We start from the raw sequence: 16474 nt of genomic DNA, 5'->3' as shown, positions 1-16474 counted from the left end.
TTCCAATATTGTTTCTGCCCAACATCAACTTAACCCTATAATTTAAAAAAAATTAAAATTAATAACAAAAAAACTAACAAACTGGTTGAGCTTTTATAAATCTAATAGCTTCGAAGGTGATACCTTTGCGAATAATTGAACAGTAGACGATAAAATGCTCGACCCACTTCCTTGCGCTATTATGAAAGAAGAGTATTGACAGAAACCTTAAACCCTTGACTGCAGAGAAGTGATCAGTGTGAATTTTCGTCAAAAACCCTTGATGTCGCATGAGAGACCCACAAAGATACTTAAATAGTCTTTTGATGGAGGGACGATCTCACAATTAAAACAGAACAAAAGATTTTCACAATCAGAGAGTTAAAAAAAGGGTAAGATTTACACGCGCTAAGAGAATGAGGGAAAAAAATATTACAGTATCTCAATCATCAATAAAATATTTAAATTAAAATTATTCTAATCTCAATCATCAATAAAATTTTTAAATTAAAATGATTCTAATGTGCTTCAGACGTCTTTAAAAATAGAGTGGGAAAAGAGAGGTCGGCAGGAGATATAAAAAGTAAAAATTTCACATATTTTACGGTATCTTTTGGTAAATATAAAATCATAATATATCTTTATAAATTCTATATTCGACGTACGCATTTGTGAAATTACCTTCCCCTTAGATTTTTTTTTTCTTTGTTTTTTCTCTACCTTTTCCATACGATTATTTTCCATTTTTAATTTCTTTTCTTTTCTCAATGACTCAATCCCCTATAGTAAACAACGCATTGATCTCTAGTTTATTTTTGTCGATACCGCGCAAAACAAACTGTTGTTTTTAATTTTTTTTATTATTTTTATTTTGAATTTAAAGTTCATAAAAAATAAAAAAATAAAAAATTCGGACGACTAGCCCATTGGCTAGCCTGCTGCTGATCACCGGATCGGCCACGTTCTTCTTGCCCTCGCCCTTGATTCCTTCTACTATATATAAGGCTCCGGAGGGTTTCCAATCCAAGCAGCTCCTCTATTGCACGGGATGGCGGCTCTGAGCCGCTTGCTGAGGCACAACGCGCCGGGGAGGTGGATGTCTTCGGTGGTCGCTGAATCGGGGATCGCATGCCCGCCGAGCGTGGCACGCATGGGGGTCGTGCCTGCGAGGGATCCTGCGTGCCCGAGCGTGCAGTGGGTTTTCCTAGGGTGCCCAGGCGTCGGGAAGGGAACCTACGCCAGCCGCCTCTCTCGTCTCCTTGGTGTGCCGCACATCGCCACCGGTGATCTCGTCCGGGACGAGCTCGCCTCGTCGGGCCCTCTTTCAAAACAGGTTTTTTTGCTTGTTATTTGTCGTTTTCGCCTCTGATTTTCTTTTACATGTGATCTCGAGTGGACGGTAGTCGATCAATGTTCAATTTGACCTAAATGAGGAATTCAGTCCGCGTTGTTGACCAAGCGCTCTTCAAAGGGAAATGGAAGTGTTTTTTTATTTGTTTGGTGGCATACTATGCTTGCGAGGAGGAGTGGGTAAAAAAATCTGATCCTACTGACCGATCCAATCCTACCCAAAATCTTGGATTGCTTTGATTTCACTTTACAGGTCAAAGAAAAGGTATTTGGGTCTTGGATTGGTCAAGAATATGGAATTCAAAATCAGTTAATTTGACCAACCCAAATGTAATCATATTCGAATGTAATTTACTCAGGATTTAACTACATACTTAGTAAATCACGAATTAGCCATTCTTATTGGTAATGATATGATTAATTCGCTCCAAGAAATTTCTGTGTGTCAATAGATTGCAATATTAGTAGTAATGGAAGAGTATCATTAAAGAATGATGGTATTACTCTTGAAAACTTTGTTGCATTGTACAACTATTATGCCCACGTGTGATTTGTCTAGATTTATTATTGTATGACATAAATAAGCCTTTAATATGTATGAATTTTTAACATAAATTCGAAATTTTGTTGGGTAAAGTAAGTTTTTTGTATTAACATTAGTAAGTACTTTGATGTGACCGCCTAAAATGATAACTGAAACCAACTCAGTTTATGTCAAAACTATCATACTTGGAGCATGAAGGAAAAAATGAATTTGTATGAGTCATGATCTTTTGGTTGAAGATTAACTTTTTTTTAACCCATGAACTGGCACAAAATCAAAATAATTTAAAACTTTGGATCTGATTGGATTAGATATCTATAGGATTAGGTTTTGTTGCCCAAACTTAGTGGAATTGAAAGATTTTTAAAATAGTAATGGAAGGCATGGTGAGTAAATTGAAAGCTAGTACTCCTTAGTTACAAAGGAATATAATGTAAAAAGGATTGCTAACAAGTACTAATGGAAAGCATGAGCTTGAACTTTCTCAAGGTAAGTAAAGTTAAAGCTAGTGCTCCTTAGTAATGAAGAAATGGATAAGACTATTTATCAATTTTAGGTTATATGACGAGCTTATTTGAGTGTTGAGTATACCAATTATGAAGTGTTGCTGGTGGTTAGTTACATTGATTTCCCCATTATTTGTCTATATGGAAAATTGAAAGTAAAGGATCACTAGGAAAAGGTTTACAAAATATAAGAAGCTAATGATATTCATATGTATTTGTTGTTTGAATATTGTGCATTCATATGCTTTTGTTATTAGAGAAAAACTTTGCAGCTCTTCCTCTGAAAGTATTCCTCAACACTATAGCTGGCCAATTCCTATTGATTACTTTAGGATTGCTTATAATCTGCATTGTATGTATACACGTTTTCAGTGGTTCTGTCATGCTCACTACATCTCAATATGACTATGTAGCTTGCAGAAATTGTGAATCAAGGACATTTAGTGTCTGATGAGATTATCATCAATCTCTTATCCAAGCGTCTAGAAGATGGAGGAAATAAAGGTGAATCAGGATTTATTCTTGATGGTTTTCCACGAACAACACGACAGGCAGTAAGTTTAACATTACAAACTCAAGAACTCAATTTGTATTATAAGTGTTTTTTCTACTCTCTTTGAATGGTACCAGTGTAAACACTAAACACCCATGAAATTAAAAATGAAAACATAATGTAAATAAGATATTATAAAATCATAATTATTCTAATATAATAATATACTTGCATTATAATATTTTTAAATTGCAGGTTTAGGTGGCGTTTGATTAAATGATGGGAATGACTATGGGTATGAGTTTGATAGTAAGGTGGAATGAGAATGGGAATGGAAATGAAACTCACCTAGTTATATGGGTTTGGTTGATTCCCATAAATCTAGTAATCATTCCCAAATTGTCATTCCCAAACCCATAATCCAAATACTATCTTTTACTATCATTCCATTCCCTCATTTCCAAACTCATCAACCAAACACCCCCAAAGTAAATCTAGGACTATCAACATAATTTTTTAAGAAATAGGAACCAGTTTCCTATATATTGCTTATTTGCTTCACAAACACAATCATATTTTTACCCAAAAAAACACAATCATATATATATTATGGATCACTTCTATTTGACAAGGGGACAAGGGAACACTGTTACTGTATTCGGAAGATTAGTTTTGGTTCCTCTTGTAGAGTCAGAGGAAGATATATGTTGCTATTTGGCTTTTATATAAATGATATACTTTGTCATGCATTATATGATATATGTTTTGTTTTTTATGTAATAAAATTATTTGAAAGACTTTTCAGCTAATAATTTCTCTAATATTGAAATTTTTTCCAGCTAATATTTTGTCTAATGGCAAAATCACGCAACTTGTTCTACTACTGATTCTTGTACTTGAAATACATGTTAGAAAACACTAAAAAGTAAATTGCAGAAATTGACTTTCTTCAGGTAACCAGAGTTTCAGTGAAAAAGGTATTAGAAGAACCTGTGCAACCTTTGCCAAATAAAAAACATAAACAAAATAATCGCAAATAAGTAAATTATTTTCTAGCTAATATTTTGTCAAATGACAATGGCATACATGTCAGGAAATACTAGAGGGAGTAGCAGAAATTGACTTGGTTGTCAACTTAAAGCTCAGAGAAGATGCACTGTTTGCAAAATGTCTTGGGAGGAGAATTTGTAGCCAATGTAGGGGTAACTTTAACATTGCCTCTGTCGACATCAAGGGTGAACATGGGAGACCAGGTATAACTATGGCCCCACTTTTGCCTCCTGAACATTGTATGTCGAAACTCATCGCTCGAGCAGATGACACTGAAGAGGTGGTGAAGGAGCGTTTGCGTGTATACTATGAAATGGTAATGCAACAATCCTTCCATTGTTTTTCTTCTTTTGATATGATTACTTTTTTACTAATGAAGAATCTTAGCTTTCTAATGATTGAATATAGTGCGAAATTAGAACACAGTTTAGGAATTTGCATCTACTTCATTTTGATCTCTGATATATATTCAGCATCTTGATTTGCACTTATTTTGCTTAACCATATAATATAAACAAATAGAACAAGTAATATCAGGGTAATGTGCTTCTTTACTGCATGCTATAATACTATTGAATCAAAATATTCCCTTGTTGGCATAGAGCAAACCAGTAGAAGAGTTCTACCGCAAGCGAGGTAAGCTCATAGACTTCGATTTGCCTGGAGGTATTCCTGAATCTTGGCCAATGCTTTTGCAAGCTCTGGACATTGATGACCATGATGAGAAGCAAACAGCCGTAGCATGAGTATGGAACCAGATTCTCTGTGCATTTTCCGCAAGAATATTAATCAAGCTGCAATGTTCCAAATATTCTCAAACGCTCCTAACTTGGCAAGAGAGGGGATCACTGCGATGGTCATGAGCAATTTCATTGAACTTACACTTTGTGAGCAGTTAAGTGCAATACTAGTAGGATGTTGAAATTGTTGGATTGGTATTGAGTTAAAGTATGGGTTATAAGATTTTAATTTTTTTAAATCATTGGAAGGGCACACCACTATTTTTTGACCACTATAAAATATAAAAATGGTGCATGAATTAATCGGGAGAACTAAAAAGGACTGATTTGCAGTTCCACCTGGAACATGGGGTCGATCTATGGATTCTGGGGGCAGCTGAACAGCGAGGGGAACACTGCGATGGTCATGAGCAATTTCATTCACACTTTGTGAGCAGTTAAGTGTCGGATGTTGAAATTGTTGGAATGGTATTCTGGGGGCAGCTGAACAGCGAGGGGAACACTGCGATGGTCATGAGCAATTTCATTCACACTTTGTGAGCAGTTAAGTGTCGGATGATGAAATTGTTGGAATGGTATTGAGTTAAAGTTTTGGAGGATAATTGTTGCACTTTTTTTTGTTCATTCTGTGAAGTATGGGTTATAATAAAATTTTCGATATTTTTAGTAATATAATCATATATAGATATTAAGGAGAGGAAAAAATAAGATCTTAATTTTTAAATGAAGGGCACACCACTACTTTTTTACCACTATAAAATATAAAAATGGTGCATGAACTAATCCGGAGAACTAAAAAGGACTGACTTGCAGTTCCACCTGGAACATGGGGTCGATCTATGGATTCTGGGGGCAGCTGAACAAGAGAAGCAAATCAAACAGAAGGAACCTGCAGCTGTTCTACAACGGTCGACTACAAAATATGGCCAGTTTCAACTACTAGAGCACACAGTACGTTTAACAAGGTACGCATACAACTCATCCAAAAGTTCTCAAGTATCAGCTAAATAAGAGCAGAGTTTAAACACGCAAGAACAGGAAATAAGTAGAACAGGTAAGATGCATAATCCACCTACTGCCAGTCACCTGCTTAACAATAGAACATGACCCTCTTGACGTTCTCCTTCAGGGCTGGAAGAGGTTTAACAGCTGCAGTGCCAGGGCCCCTGGTTGCCCGCGCCCCACCCGGTGGAAATCCACGTCCAGCAGCTGCTCCACTTGCCAGAGAACCACTATCTGATGTCTCTGGTTCCATGTAAAACCTAGCCCGGAATGCAGCTAGATGGGCATAGTAAGCAGGCGGCACTGTTCAAAGAACATACACAATTAAGCTACAAGATATGAAAACTAAAAGAAATATCCTCAGAGAATAAGAATAAATACCTATAGATACAGAGCGAGTGCACCTTGCATACCTGCAAATTTATGAAGGTTTAAGAATCAGTCAAGGGATACATAATACAAACAGTAGCACTAGGGAAATTGAATGACAAGAAGAATTACGTGTAACAGAGGTTGTTTGTCAGAGTTTGCAGACCATCTGCTGTGAATTTATTTTCATCCCACAAGACATGGTAATGGGCCGGTCGGCTTGTACCCTTTAAGCAAATATGCATGGTCAAATAGCATTGTAGAATGAGCTACCATTATCTTAAATTAAGTACATTATACAAAAAGTATTCGTTGTGAGATGAGTTACTTGAATGCCTGCATGGCTGCACAAGTAGAAATCAAATTCTGTAGGATGGCATATCTTAGAATCGACAACAGTCCCTGCAATTTCAAGGATGGAAAGTTCTATTGAGAAAACAAGATTTGAAAAAAATATACAAAATAGAATTATCCTGAAAATGATGCATCCATGCTATCAACTAAACTAACCAGGCAATATGTTTCCACTCTTATCAACAGATTGATGGTCACCGTGATTGTTAGCAAACAGTCTAGTGTGATGACGTTTTTGGACCACCACAAAAGTCACTGGAGGTTGATAGTTTGGTTCTAGAGAAGCACAGGCCTGAAACACAAATGAAATGTGAGTACAAAAAAACACTGAAACAAGAATCATAGAACAAATGATAGGAAAATTTACTTTTCTAATCGCATCCAGTTCATATAGTAGAACTTGATAGAATTGACCCTCACTCACTCCATCCCTGAATGTACAACTTGTTATATTAAATCTAAACAATCAACTCTTTTTCAAGTTTTCCAAAGATTCATACCTGTAGAATATAATCCGTTGAGGCTTTTGTCCGGTAGCCTTTTTGAAGGAAATAAGTAGCTCCCTAGATATTGAACGGCAGATGTTTTACTCAGCCCAGAAAATTAGAAAAAACTGATTTTAGATTGTATTTCATACTTTATCATGCCACCAGTAAGAGTTCCTCGCTGAGGATCTTGCCAGACCTTAAACAGATCTTGAATTAATTCTTGCCGATGGGCTTGAGCACAGACCAATCCAGCATATTTCGTCACCTCAGGCCAGTCTTGAGACGCAACAACCTGACAAACCAAATATAGTCAAGATAGTAAGAAGATACATCAAGGCAACTATAGATAGAGCAATAAATGAAGATTGACAAAATTACTTACAGCTGCGATAGAAGGGCTAGAATCTTCCCCAGGATGAGGATGTGTTACGTCAGCACCAAATATTATAGTTGGTCGGTCGCTAACAAGAGGAATGCACCTTGACAATGCATCGACAAGAACTGTGTTCCTTCCTCCAACCTATGAATCAAGCTTTAGTAACACAAAGCAAAACAAGAAAAATAGATCCACCTTCCACGTACTCACCTTTACATTGATCTTGAGGGCAACATTGGCAAGGTATTGTTTACTCATCCTGAAAACATGCTTTGTCAAACAACATTGTGAAACTAAACCAAGGTCAGTCTCACATATCCGTTTTAGATCACCTGTAACAACCATGACATATAATAATAAAGCGAACGAGAGGAAAAAAAAATAAAGTTAAAAGGTTAGGCAAAAATATCAAGTTGTATCGAACAAGATCAAGTGCAAGAAAGACATCATACCATAAAGAGAGCCATTATTATCAGGCAATATTACAATGAGCAAATCAAGCTCTTTTCCCTGAGGTTGGAGTATGCTCATTGCATCATGATAGCGTGCTTTCAGCGCTCTTTCAACATGATCTGGCCGAGCAGTTAGAGGATGAAGCACAGGATCTAGAGAAAATTCCTACAAAACATGTAGATAAAAATAATGATCTATGTGGCTCTTCTTCAAATAAGATAATTAAGAATTAAGTTGTATGTAGTAAATCATATGCTGTAGTAAAAATGTTGAAGTCACACCATTCCTGATATCTGGCACATCTGAGCAAGCTCATGACAAAATCCCCTAGCCAAATTATCTTGCACATTCTTTGCAAAATTGATACATGTCCAGCTATTCACTCTCCCACCATTTACCATTTTCTACAAATTTTAGAACAAAATATGAAGTAACAAGATGAGCTTAAATCATCCAAATAACAATCTATGCTTTTATATATGCATCAGAAAAAAAAAAAATATATATATATATATATAGAATCAAGCTAGAGAGTATTCTTCAACAATCTTGTGACATATAGACTAGCACATAGTTTCTTAGGAAATAATAGCATGCCATGATGTAACCATTAGTGATAGAAAATAATGACTACGATTTCTAATATCTCAACTGTAAGGTCAAGATACTTATTAAATCCTAACATGGGTTATCAGCAGCCAAATAGAAATGAAGACCCATTCATAAATGGTAAATTAATCAACCACCTCGCAACCGGAGTAGTTAACAGGGAGTTCTAGTGAACAAAACGCATGCAAGTCAATTGAATGACCTGGAAAATATGTTGGAGATACCTGTATGGTCAAACTCATCTCACGAATATGGTGGTTAAAGTCAGTTTATCAACACTGAGAAATGATCAAGTTTGAAAACCTTGTGAGAAAATAGCAACACAACTTCCAATTTAACCATGAGCATCTCTATCTTTCATAATTCATCCACCCAAAACAATACAATAATTAATGAGAACTTATTGGATATAAAACTATATCTGTCATACCAACCTACAATCATTCAAGGAAACTTCAAGGGATATTTCTCATTCTCCCCCATCATCTTTTCCATGTTTTTTTAAATATCCATCTTTTCATTTATCAACCTTCTTGAAAAAACAAAGCCTAGAGGAGGGTAGGACATGCAGAGGGTTTATTTCCTCTCCATCTTGGTTCATCCAAAACGACAGATGAGTAGAAAAAAAGGATCATAGAAAATTTTCATTGCTTCACAGTTCCTTCCAATTCATTCTGGCCGAGTTAACACCAGGGTGGATTTATTTCCTCACCTCCGCATCTTTATTTTACCTTTTCTACCTCCATCAGCTGGACCAAACATATCCTAATAGGCAAGACTATGGAATTGTGATATTAAGATTGTTTCTTGCAATAGATTTGAACTCATTCAATAAAATTACCATACAAGTTGTTTAATGAATAACATAAGAATTGGATTATTAGAACATCACAGCCATCTAGTCCTTCTGTAGCAGCTAGTACCGAAATTAACAATGATGTATTCTTTGTCTAGAACATGAATGTGGATAATATCTTGCAATGTAGTAGTCAAATATCAAATATTTTGCATATAACTTAAGCCAAAATTTTCAGTATATAAGCTTCAACAGAAATCAATTTAACTTGCTACAACTACAAGCAAACAACGGGGGACACAACATTGTCAATGCTAGAACCACATTTCACTATACAATTCAATATCAGAATTCTGTAGAAATCAACTCAGGACAAAACCTAGAAAAGCTGCAATCAGATGCATTACCTTGTTCATCATATTCCACTGGCCAACTCTTGGCAAGCAATTTTTCTCCCTGCCAGTATCATGATACTTAAGCTGCATGACAAGAAGGATACAGGATTTCAAAAAGTTGGGCCACTTTAAGACAAGAGCATTATGACACTGGAATGACATAATTAATTTTATGCCATCTCATTACCCAAGGAGGAGGCAGAACACGGGCCTCAACTGAAGCAAGTTTCTCACTAATTTTGATCCCAAATTCTCTAGCAAAAGGATCTTCGTGATAAGCATTGTGATGAACTGTCTGTACAAAATTAATAATCAAAGATAAATTAATTGATCATCACAGGTCAACTCTAGATTAAAGTTATATTAGTCCACAAGGATAAATAAACAACTACATAAAATTAGATATATATTAAAGTTACATATTAGGCTGTAGAATTGCATACAACATGTAACTAAAGATCACAATTGAACATGGTGTATATAGAAAGTGAACTAGATATGGATAAGCTTCGGAGACCACTAGATATGCATAAGCTTCCCTCAACTTGAGGCACTACGCTGAAAGAAACAGCAGCAGAATCATCTGCATAAACTTTCTGAAACCCACCTAGCCTAAAATAATGAACAAACCAATTGATATAGAAGTTCAGGAGCAACCACGAATACTTCCAGCTGCAAGAAGACCAATCATTAATTATGGTTTCTGTTAATGCATGCCATCTAACATGGCAATCAAAGCCAGCACACTGGCAGCCCATTCCCTAAGTAATACCCCAAACCGAACTTAGTATCAGTTCAAATGTATATAAATAAAGACAAATAGTAATATACTACTTTGACAAGAAGGGCTACAATTGCATCACTACAGAAAACCAACTCACAAGCAAACTTGTTGCACAGCACACCACATGACCTTAAAAGTCACAAGCAGTGAAATGGAATTAGCAAGAATTAGCATACGATAATCAAGTAATTATGGCTTGCTATAGAAACAGCAACCATGAAAGTAAATTAATATCAAAAGCTGAAGATGAAACAGCAACCATGAAAGTAAACTTATATCAAAAGCTGAAGATAAAATATAACCTGTAAAATGTCCAGCTCCCTATCATGAGGCCGTTGACATGTCACCTTTAAGAGTGCAGTGATTTGTCTCTCATTCAGTCTCTTAGAATATCTTTGGCCTTCCACAATTTTACAAACCTACAGACAGAAAGACCAGCAGACATTTGGCATGCCTGTCACCTTCAACAACAATATGTATATCAACATGAAAATAAAAGCGTGTACATTATTAAGATGATGTTGAAAAAAAATATGTAAAAATGATATATAATATGAATTATATGCATAAAACTACTACAAGTAGCACTTTTATGACAGATACTTACCTCCATAGGTAAATAATTTGGCCTCTGCTGATTACCAACCTGCAAACATGGCCAACTTGTGTGCTGGATAGTAAAACCATAAGTCTCCTGAAAATATTGTACAACAGACTTCACTGTACCCCTCTCATCAACTGGGAAACTGTCATTCAGATATTTCAGTAAAATTAGGACATACTAAAATCACTTTCAAATATGACAGACTGGGAAACTGTCATTCAAAATCACTTTCAATGGCAACAATAACCAAAGTTTTCTTACGTTAGCTCTCTAGTTGCTTGTGATGTTAAACCAGATATGCGATACTTTCTGCGCATATTCCCCCGGTGAGTGACCTCCACCTTCACACCTCTCAAGGCCTTCTTGATCTGCATGAGCACATAAAATAACTGGCTATAATAAAATCTATGCTACCATCAAGTAAAAAAATGAAACAAATTGATATCTAAAAGCAGTGGCTGAGATTCAGAAATGGAAGCTGAATTTATTGAACGAAGTTATATTTAACAGAAACAATATCAATTTCACATATAGAAAAAAAAATCTTGCAGATTACATGTGAACTAAACATGATCAAATAAAACTATGCCAATAGGAAGAAACAAATATATAGATTTCAGAGATCAGAGATTTAACAACTAATATGTCAAAAGATTATGGTAAAAAAGTTCTACCACACTTTCTGCTGATAAAATAAAAGAGACAAAAAAGAAATAAATTAAAAAAACCTTCACACGATCAGCATCAGAAAGAGGTCTTGATTGGACATCCCTATTAAGAAGCTCAATAACAAATTCAATGACAGGCAATGGCTCAATGAAGGCTGTGGAGGACATATCTGCATCACAAAGCAAAGAGGGAAAGTAAGGCAAATCAACAGAATTAAATATACAAATAAACAGCAGCTAAAGAAATATATTAGCTGAGTAGCAGAATCAGAACAAGGAATATGGATGCTTCGCCTTCACAAAATTATATTTAGATCAGATAAAAAGAAAAGAAAAGAAACAATATGGATAACATTGAAACAATTATAGGATAGTGAAATAGTTCAGAATAATCAGAAGTAGTTGGATGTGTCAATCCACTCATAAGCAAGCTTCAATTAACAGTTGAATATGTAAATCTACGAGAATCACACTAGTACCAACCAAATCATATAGCGTCTGAACCAACTGGTGTTCATTTGAACAAGATAAGTAAGAACCAGCTGATAAAGTGATAAATATACAACCAGATTATACATAAGTGGTAGTGAAAGTATATACAGTCAAGTCTATATCTCGCTAAATCCCATTAACTACCAATGATTTGCAAGTTTTAGATGATAAAATAAGTGTTGGGTGATAAAAACAAATTGAAAATTACTAGATATCATAATCTGTGCTTCCACTGAAGCTTCAGTCACAAACCTGCAATTGCATAATTCTCAAGGAACGTGTAGCCTCATTTAGCCATGAGCCACTATAGTATAGAAAACTTAGCAAAGAAATTCAATATAAACACTGGAACATGCAAGGGCAACATCAAAATATTAAAAAAAAATCAATGGATAATTTAGTATATTGATTAGGAGATTTCTTTTTTTTTCCCCCTACTCAAGGATTGTCCCTAATACTGATAACTGAACATTGCACTGCAGCACAATGGTTCCTAAAAGCCTAGGAAATGCATAGGTTGAATCATTACCAATATTCAGAGAAAGGCCCATTTGGGTAGGGCGAATGCTCTGATAAAAACCTCTCCAACTTTCAAGCCCCTCACCAAGATGCTGCCTTCTTCCCAGATCAGGTGAATAAAAGGACCGTCCGACAGGCAAATATCTGCAAAGCATCAACACACAGCCAAACAATATCTTTGAGACAAGTGAATAGTTTAAATTATTAAATGTTTTGATATTACCTGGCAGTAGGTAATTCACGTAGTACAATATCCAGTACTTGCAATGCTTCTTGAGGAGCATCAGCCTGCCTCCCAGCTAAAAACATCCCAAGGTGATGAAGATCAACACGAGCGGCTAATTTAATAACAACACGAAATGTTCTTTGGCGCCTGGAAAAAGGCAAAAAAAGATTTGATGGGTTACTTCTTCAGTGAAAAGGGAAAATAGATTGAAATAATAATAAATATTCTTATCAATTGGTCAAGAAAGACACCTTTCTGTGCCAGAACCATCATCATCGTCCACTAGAATGATCTGAAAATCTTTTAAGGTAAATGGCAAAGGACCAGCAGTATAGAGACTCTTCCTTCCATCATAAGCTGGAAGACGCCCTCCCAAATATGATTCCCTATAAAGTCTGACCAACTGTTCCATCACAGCACGATTTACACCACGTGATGTTACTTCAGGAGTGATAGATACCTGATTTCAAAATGAGAAAAACTTAGAGGTGAAAACAGGCAAACAAAAAGGAGCCAGTATGTTAAAGCCACTTAATAGGACAATGAGAAAACTCACATCATACTGGTGAAGATCTTTATCAGGGAGTTCAGCAAAAAAATGGTTAGCCTTAACCACACATCTAGCTCCATTGGTACCTTTTCCAGGACGAACAGGAAATCTCACAGACTTGCTCGAAGAAGCTGGCGGAACTATTGGCTGCATTTCTTGACTAGAAGATTCACCTTCCACAGAGAGTTGTTGAAACTGTTCTACAACCTCAGAAGTTGGCATCTCCGACTGTCGTGAAGAACTTGCCTGCAGTGGTCCTGGTTGGGTGGGTTGATATGGAGCTTGCGTTGCTTGGTGCAGCTCGGGAACCGGTGGCCTAGTTGAACCTGCAGCAGAGGGGCCAAACCCACGTCCCCCGGCTGCACTACGACCACCACGCCGTCCTCCATACTGTTGCTGATACGGCATTCCACCTCTAAACTGATGCCCACCCCGACCTTGGTAAGATGGTGCAAAAGGCTGCTCAGGATCACGAGGTTGTGGATGGCTGCCTCGCCCCTGGTAATACCCACCACCACCTCGGCCGCCTTGCTGGGCCTGTTGAGAGCCAGAAGCAACCCAGCCCCTCTCTCTAGCACCGCCCTGTTGTTGTGGAGCAGGACCCCGTTGAGGCCCTGCCCGCTCTGCAGAACCACTTGTCTCTTGATATTCTGAGCTTTCACCTGAACCAGAAGCATCAGTTCTGCGCTTCCTCACCATATTGTTAACTGTTAAGAGCATGCACAAATTCAAATCAGAGAAATAACAAAACTTAGATAAGCAAATTGTACTAAAAAAATAAAAAATACATTTCAATGACAAGAAATTCCATATTGCAACAGTACAAAGAAGTAGGAAGCCATTAAAATAAACCACCATTATATACATATACTAAGCATGAGCAATGCCAGAGAATAATTTCTTACAGCTTCCTTGATTGTACATATAGTTAACTAAGGTAAATAAATGTGGAAAATGGAGCACATATATCTTAAACATTTTAGAAAAATTGGCTACATATGAACTATACAATTGTTACAAGCAATAACCAACATAAATGGAATGAACATCAACTAAAAACTAGTGTCAGACTATACTACCCTCCAGATCATCTGAAATAAGACTACGTCCTCCCAACTATCCAAGAGGTTGCCACTAGTTCACGGCAAGAAATTTAGTGGCAAAAATGTGAATTCTGAAAAGCTATCGAGTATTCATTTCCTTTTTTAGAACAAACTTTAACTTGCAACAAAAATAGTACGTCAAGGCTCCATTGCATCATCTATAAACTTAGGCAGAACAGAAGGGATTTATCAAAGTCGAACTGTCAAAGGTTGTGATGCATATGCAATCACAGACAAAGCATTCAAAGGGAAAGATGATCACCGAAAGGTTATTCGCTAAAATATATCCATCTTATGAATAGTTCAGATGAATAGTGTTACAGTCCTAAATAACCCCAGAAGCAGCAAAGTCAAAAAGGAAACCAACAAATGAACTTACATCAGGAGAGTTCACACAGCTAAATGAAAACCATCTAAAATAAGTGGCAGTCAAATACCCTTCTCAAAAAAAAAAAAAATCGACGAACAAACAGAGATCTGCGAGCGTCAACACTCGAATCGCAGATCTACCGCATCCTCCACTAAAACTGCAGCAGAAATGCCATCTTCCTCGCATCCGACACTAGATAACCGGATGAACGAGCACAACTACAACCGAACGCACTAAAATCGAACCAGTAAATTCGTACAGAACTAAAAGTGAGTAAATGAAAGAAAACAAAGACAAAGTGAAGTAAATTGGGGAGAAGCAGCGGAAGAGAACCAGATGAAACCGATTTCCTTAAGGACGAGAGAGGGACGAGGAAAGCAAAGGAGGAAGCAACTAACTAGCATACCTTGATCGGAAACCAAAAGACGGTGGTGGAAAACCGCCGATCGCCAACGGAAACCACCTCGGAAAGAGTATTTTTACTCGCCGCTTTACTTTCCCTGAATAGGGAAACGTTCCGGCCCGTGAAAATTGGAAACGTCTTGGGGCACCGGGGCTTTAAAGCGACACGGTGTTTAGGGCTGGCGGAAGCGACAAAGCGGGGCGCTCCGGACCGGCCCGCCGAGTGGACCGGTCCGGACCGCGAGTTGAAGGGAACCGGGAGTACGTCGGCGTGGCAATAGCTGGGCGGCGACAGGCTGGGCCAGCACGTGCTTCCCGCCACATCCTCGACGACGTATCATTGGCCGCACCGTACGTCCGGCGTGGTGCGAGGACGGGGATCCGCTGCACGATGCGGCGCAGCAGGCAGCGCCTCGACGAGCTGGCGGTCCTCGATTCCTGCATACGTGTCGACTTCTGGGTGAGTCCGTATTGTGGTCCTCCCTCTCCGCGACCGGACCGGCATCTCCCTCCTCGTGATGCTTTTTTATGGCGAGATGGCGCCTAAGCGCCGGGCCGGGCTGAGTCTGGGTGGGGCCCGCTGTCGACGTGTCTCGATGGCTCGTATTGGTGCTCCGGTGCATGCGGTGTAACAGCGTGCAGGCCTGGAAAGCAAATAGACCTAAAAATAATCCGACCAACCCTGCTCGTTTCCAAATAATGAGGTATTATTTGGAATCTCCATCCTTTATAAGGATTACAGTTTTTTATCCTACTAAATAAACCCTTTTACAATTACATTCCATTTTCTAAAATAAATTAAAAAATAATAATTAGATGCGTTTGAGAAAGCTAATCATATTAAAAGTACTTTATAGCAAAATGCTCTCCTAAACGTGCTTAGTCAATTTTTGTTACCATTTAATATATGCTATCGGAGGATCAAAGGTGAAATCTTTTTAACAATGTATCTTACAATTATTTATTCAAGTCGAGCAGCCTTTTTTAGATAGGAGTCATGAGATAATTTAAAATAATATTTACATCAGTCAAAAATTAAATCATGTTTCTTTAATGAAAAATACTATCTAAATACCGGCTCGACTAGATCCCGGCTAATATATGCTACTCACATGAACCAAACACTGAGCTGAATTAGTTTAATATTGATTGTCCCTCAAACAATAGCTTTCTTAGGTGATGACGCACGTTCAAGAGTGGATTCCATTCTTTAAGATAAGAGCATTTCTGGTATATAGTTTGACAAAACACA

General features: G+C 37.4%; 2 protein-coding genes across 4 annotated transcripts; one reads left to right on the top strand and one right to left on the bottom strand.

Moving 5' to 3' along the window:
- Positions 1-995: 995 nt before the first annotated feature.
- LOC122045288 (probable adenylate kinase 1, chloroplastic) lies at positions 996-5313 on the top strand. 3 transcript variants are annotated; one of them, XM_042605437.1, is made up of 4 exons: positions 996-1312; positions 2793-2933; positions 3966-4238; positions 4996-5313. In XM_042605437.1, exons 1-4 carry the CDS (start codon positions 1028-1030, stop codon positions 5101-5103), a joined length of 807 nt encoding a protein of 268 aa, XP_042461371.1. In that variant the 5' UTR covers positions 996-1027; the 3' UTR covers positions 5104-5313. The 3 variants fall into 3 exon arrangements, with proteins under 3 accessions (XP_042461371.1, XP_042461372.1, XP_042461370.1); XM_042605438.1 differs by lacking the exon at positions 4996-5313 and adding an exon at positions 4622-4901; XM_042605436.1 differs by lacking the exon at positions 4996-5313 and adding an exon at positions 4525-4901.
- Positions 5314-5558: 245 nt separating this feature from the next.
- On the bottom strand, positions 5559-15379 carry LOC122045287 (protein argonaute 1B-like). Its single transcript, XM_042605435.1, has 23 exons — positions 15227-15379; positions 13354-14054; positions 13049-13257; positions 12795-12944; positions 12582-12715; positions 11621-11730; positions 11154-11260; positions 10896-11034; positions 10591-10707; positions 9692-9799; positions 9517-9588; positions 7986-8108; positions 7704-7869; positions 7462-7583; positions 7258-7395; positions 7025-7167; positions 6888-6950; positions 6755-6818; positions 6544-6679; positions 6362-6435; positions 6166-6260; positions 6046-6077; positions 5559-5967 (listed from the first exon to the last, which is right to left on the bottom strand). The coding sequence occupies exons 2-23, from the start codon at positions 14044-14046 to the stop codon at positions 5753-5755; spliced, it is 3210 nt and encodes a 1069-aa protein (XP_042461369.1). The 5' UTR covers positions 14047-14054; positions 15227-15379; the 3' UTR covers positions 5559-5752.
- Positions 15380-16474: the final 1095 nt, after the last annotated feature.

The sequence above is a fragment of the Zingiber officinale genome, chromosome 2B (assembly GCF_018446385.1).
Source record: "Zingiber officinale cultivar Zhangliang chromosome 2B, Zo_v1.1, whole genome shotgun sequence".
Taxonomy (NCBI): Eukaryota; Viridiplantae; Streptophyta; class Magnoliopsida; order Zingiberales; family Zingiberaceae; genus Zingiber; species Zingiber officinale.
The sequence above is the reverse complement of the archived record's forward strand: the minus strand, read 5'-3'. Positions and strand labels throughout refer to the sequence as shown.

Coding starts and splice junctions, on each gene's coding strand:
- LOC122045288 (XM_042605436.1), top strand. CDS start 1,028: ATGGCGGCTCTGAGCCGCTTGCTGAGGCACAACGCGCCGGGGAGGTGG. Junction 2,934..3,965: donor CACGAACAACACGACAGGCA/GTAAGTTTAACA, acceptor CATACATGTCAG/GAAATACTAGAGGGAGTAGC. Junction 4,239..4,524: donor TGCGTGTATACTATGAAATG/GTAATGCAACAA, acceptor TTGTTGGCATAG/AGCAAACCAGTAGAAGAGTT.
- LOC122045287 (XM_042605435.1), bottom strand. CDS start 14,046: ATGGTGAGGAAGCGCAGAACTGATGCTTCTGGTTCAGGTGAAAGCTCA. Junction 10,708..10,895: donor CAAATTATTTACCTATGGAG/GTAAGTATCTGT, acceptor TTCTGTCTGTAG/GTTTGTAAAATTGTGGAAGG. Junction 6,436..6,543: donor GAGTGGAAACATATTGCCTG/GTTAGTTTAGTT, acceptor TTGAAATTGCAG/GGACTGTTGTCGATTCTAAG.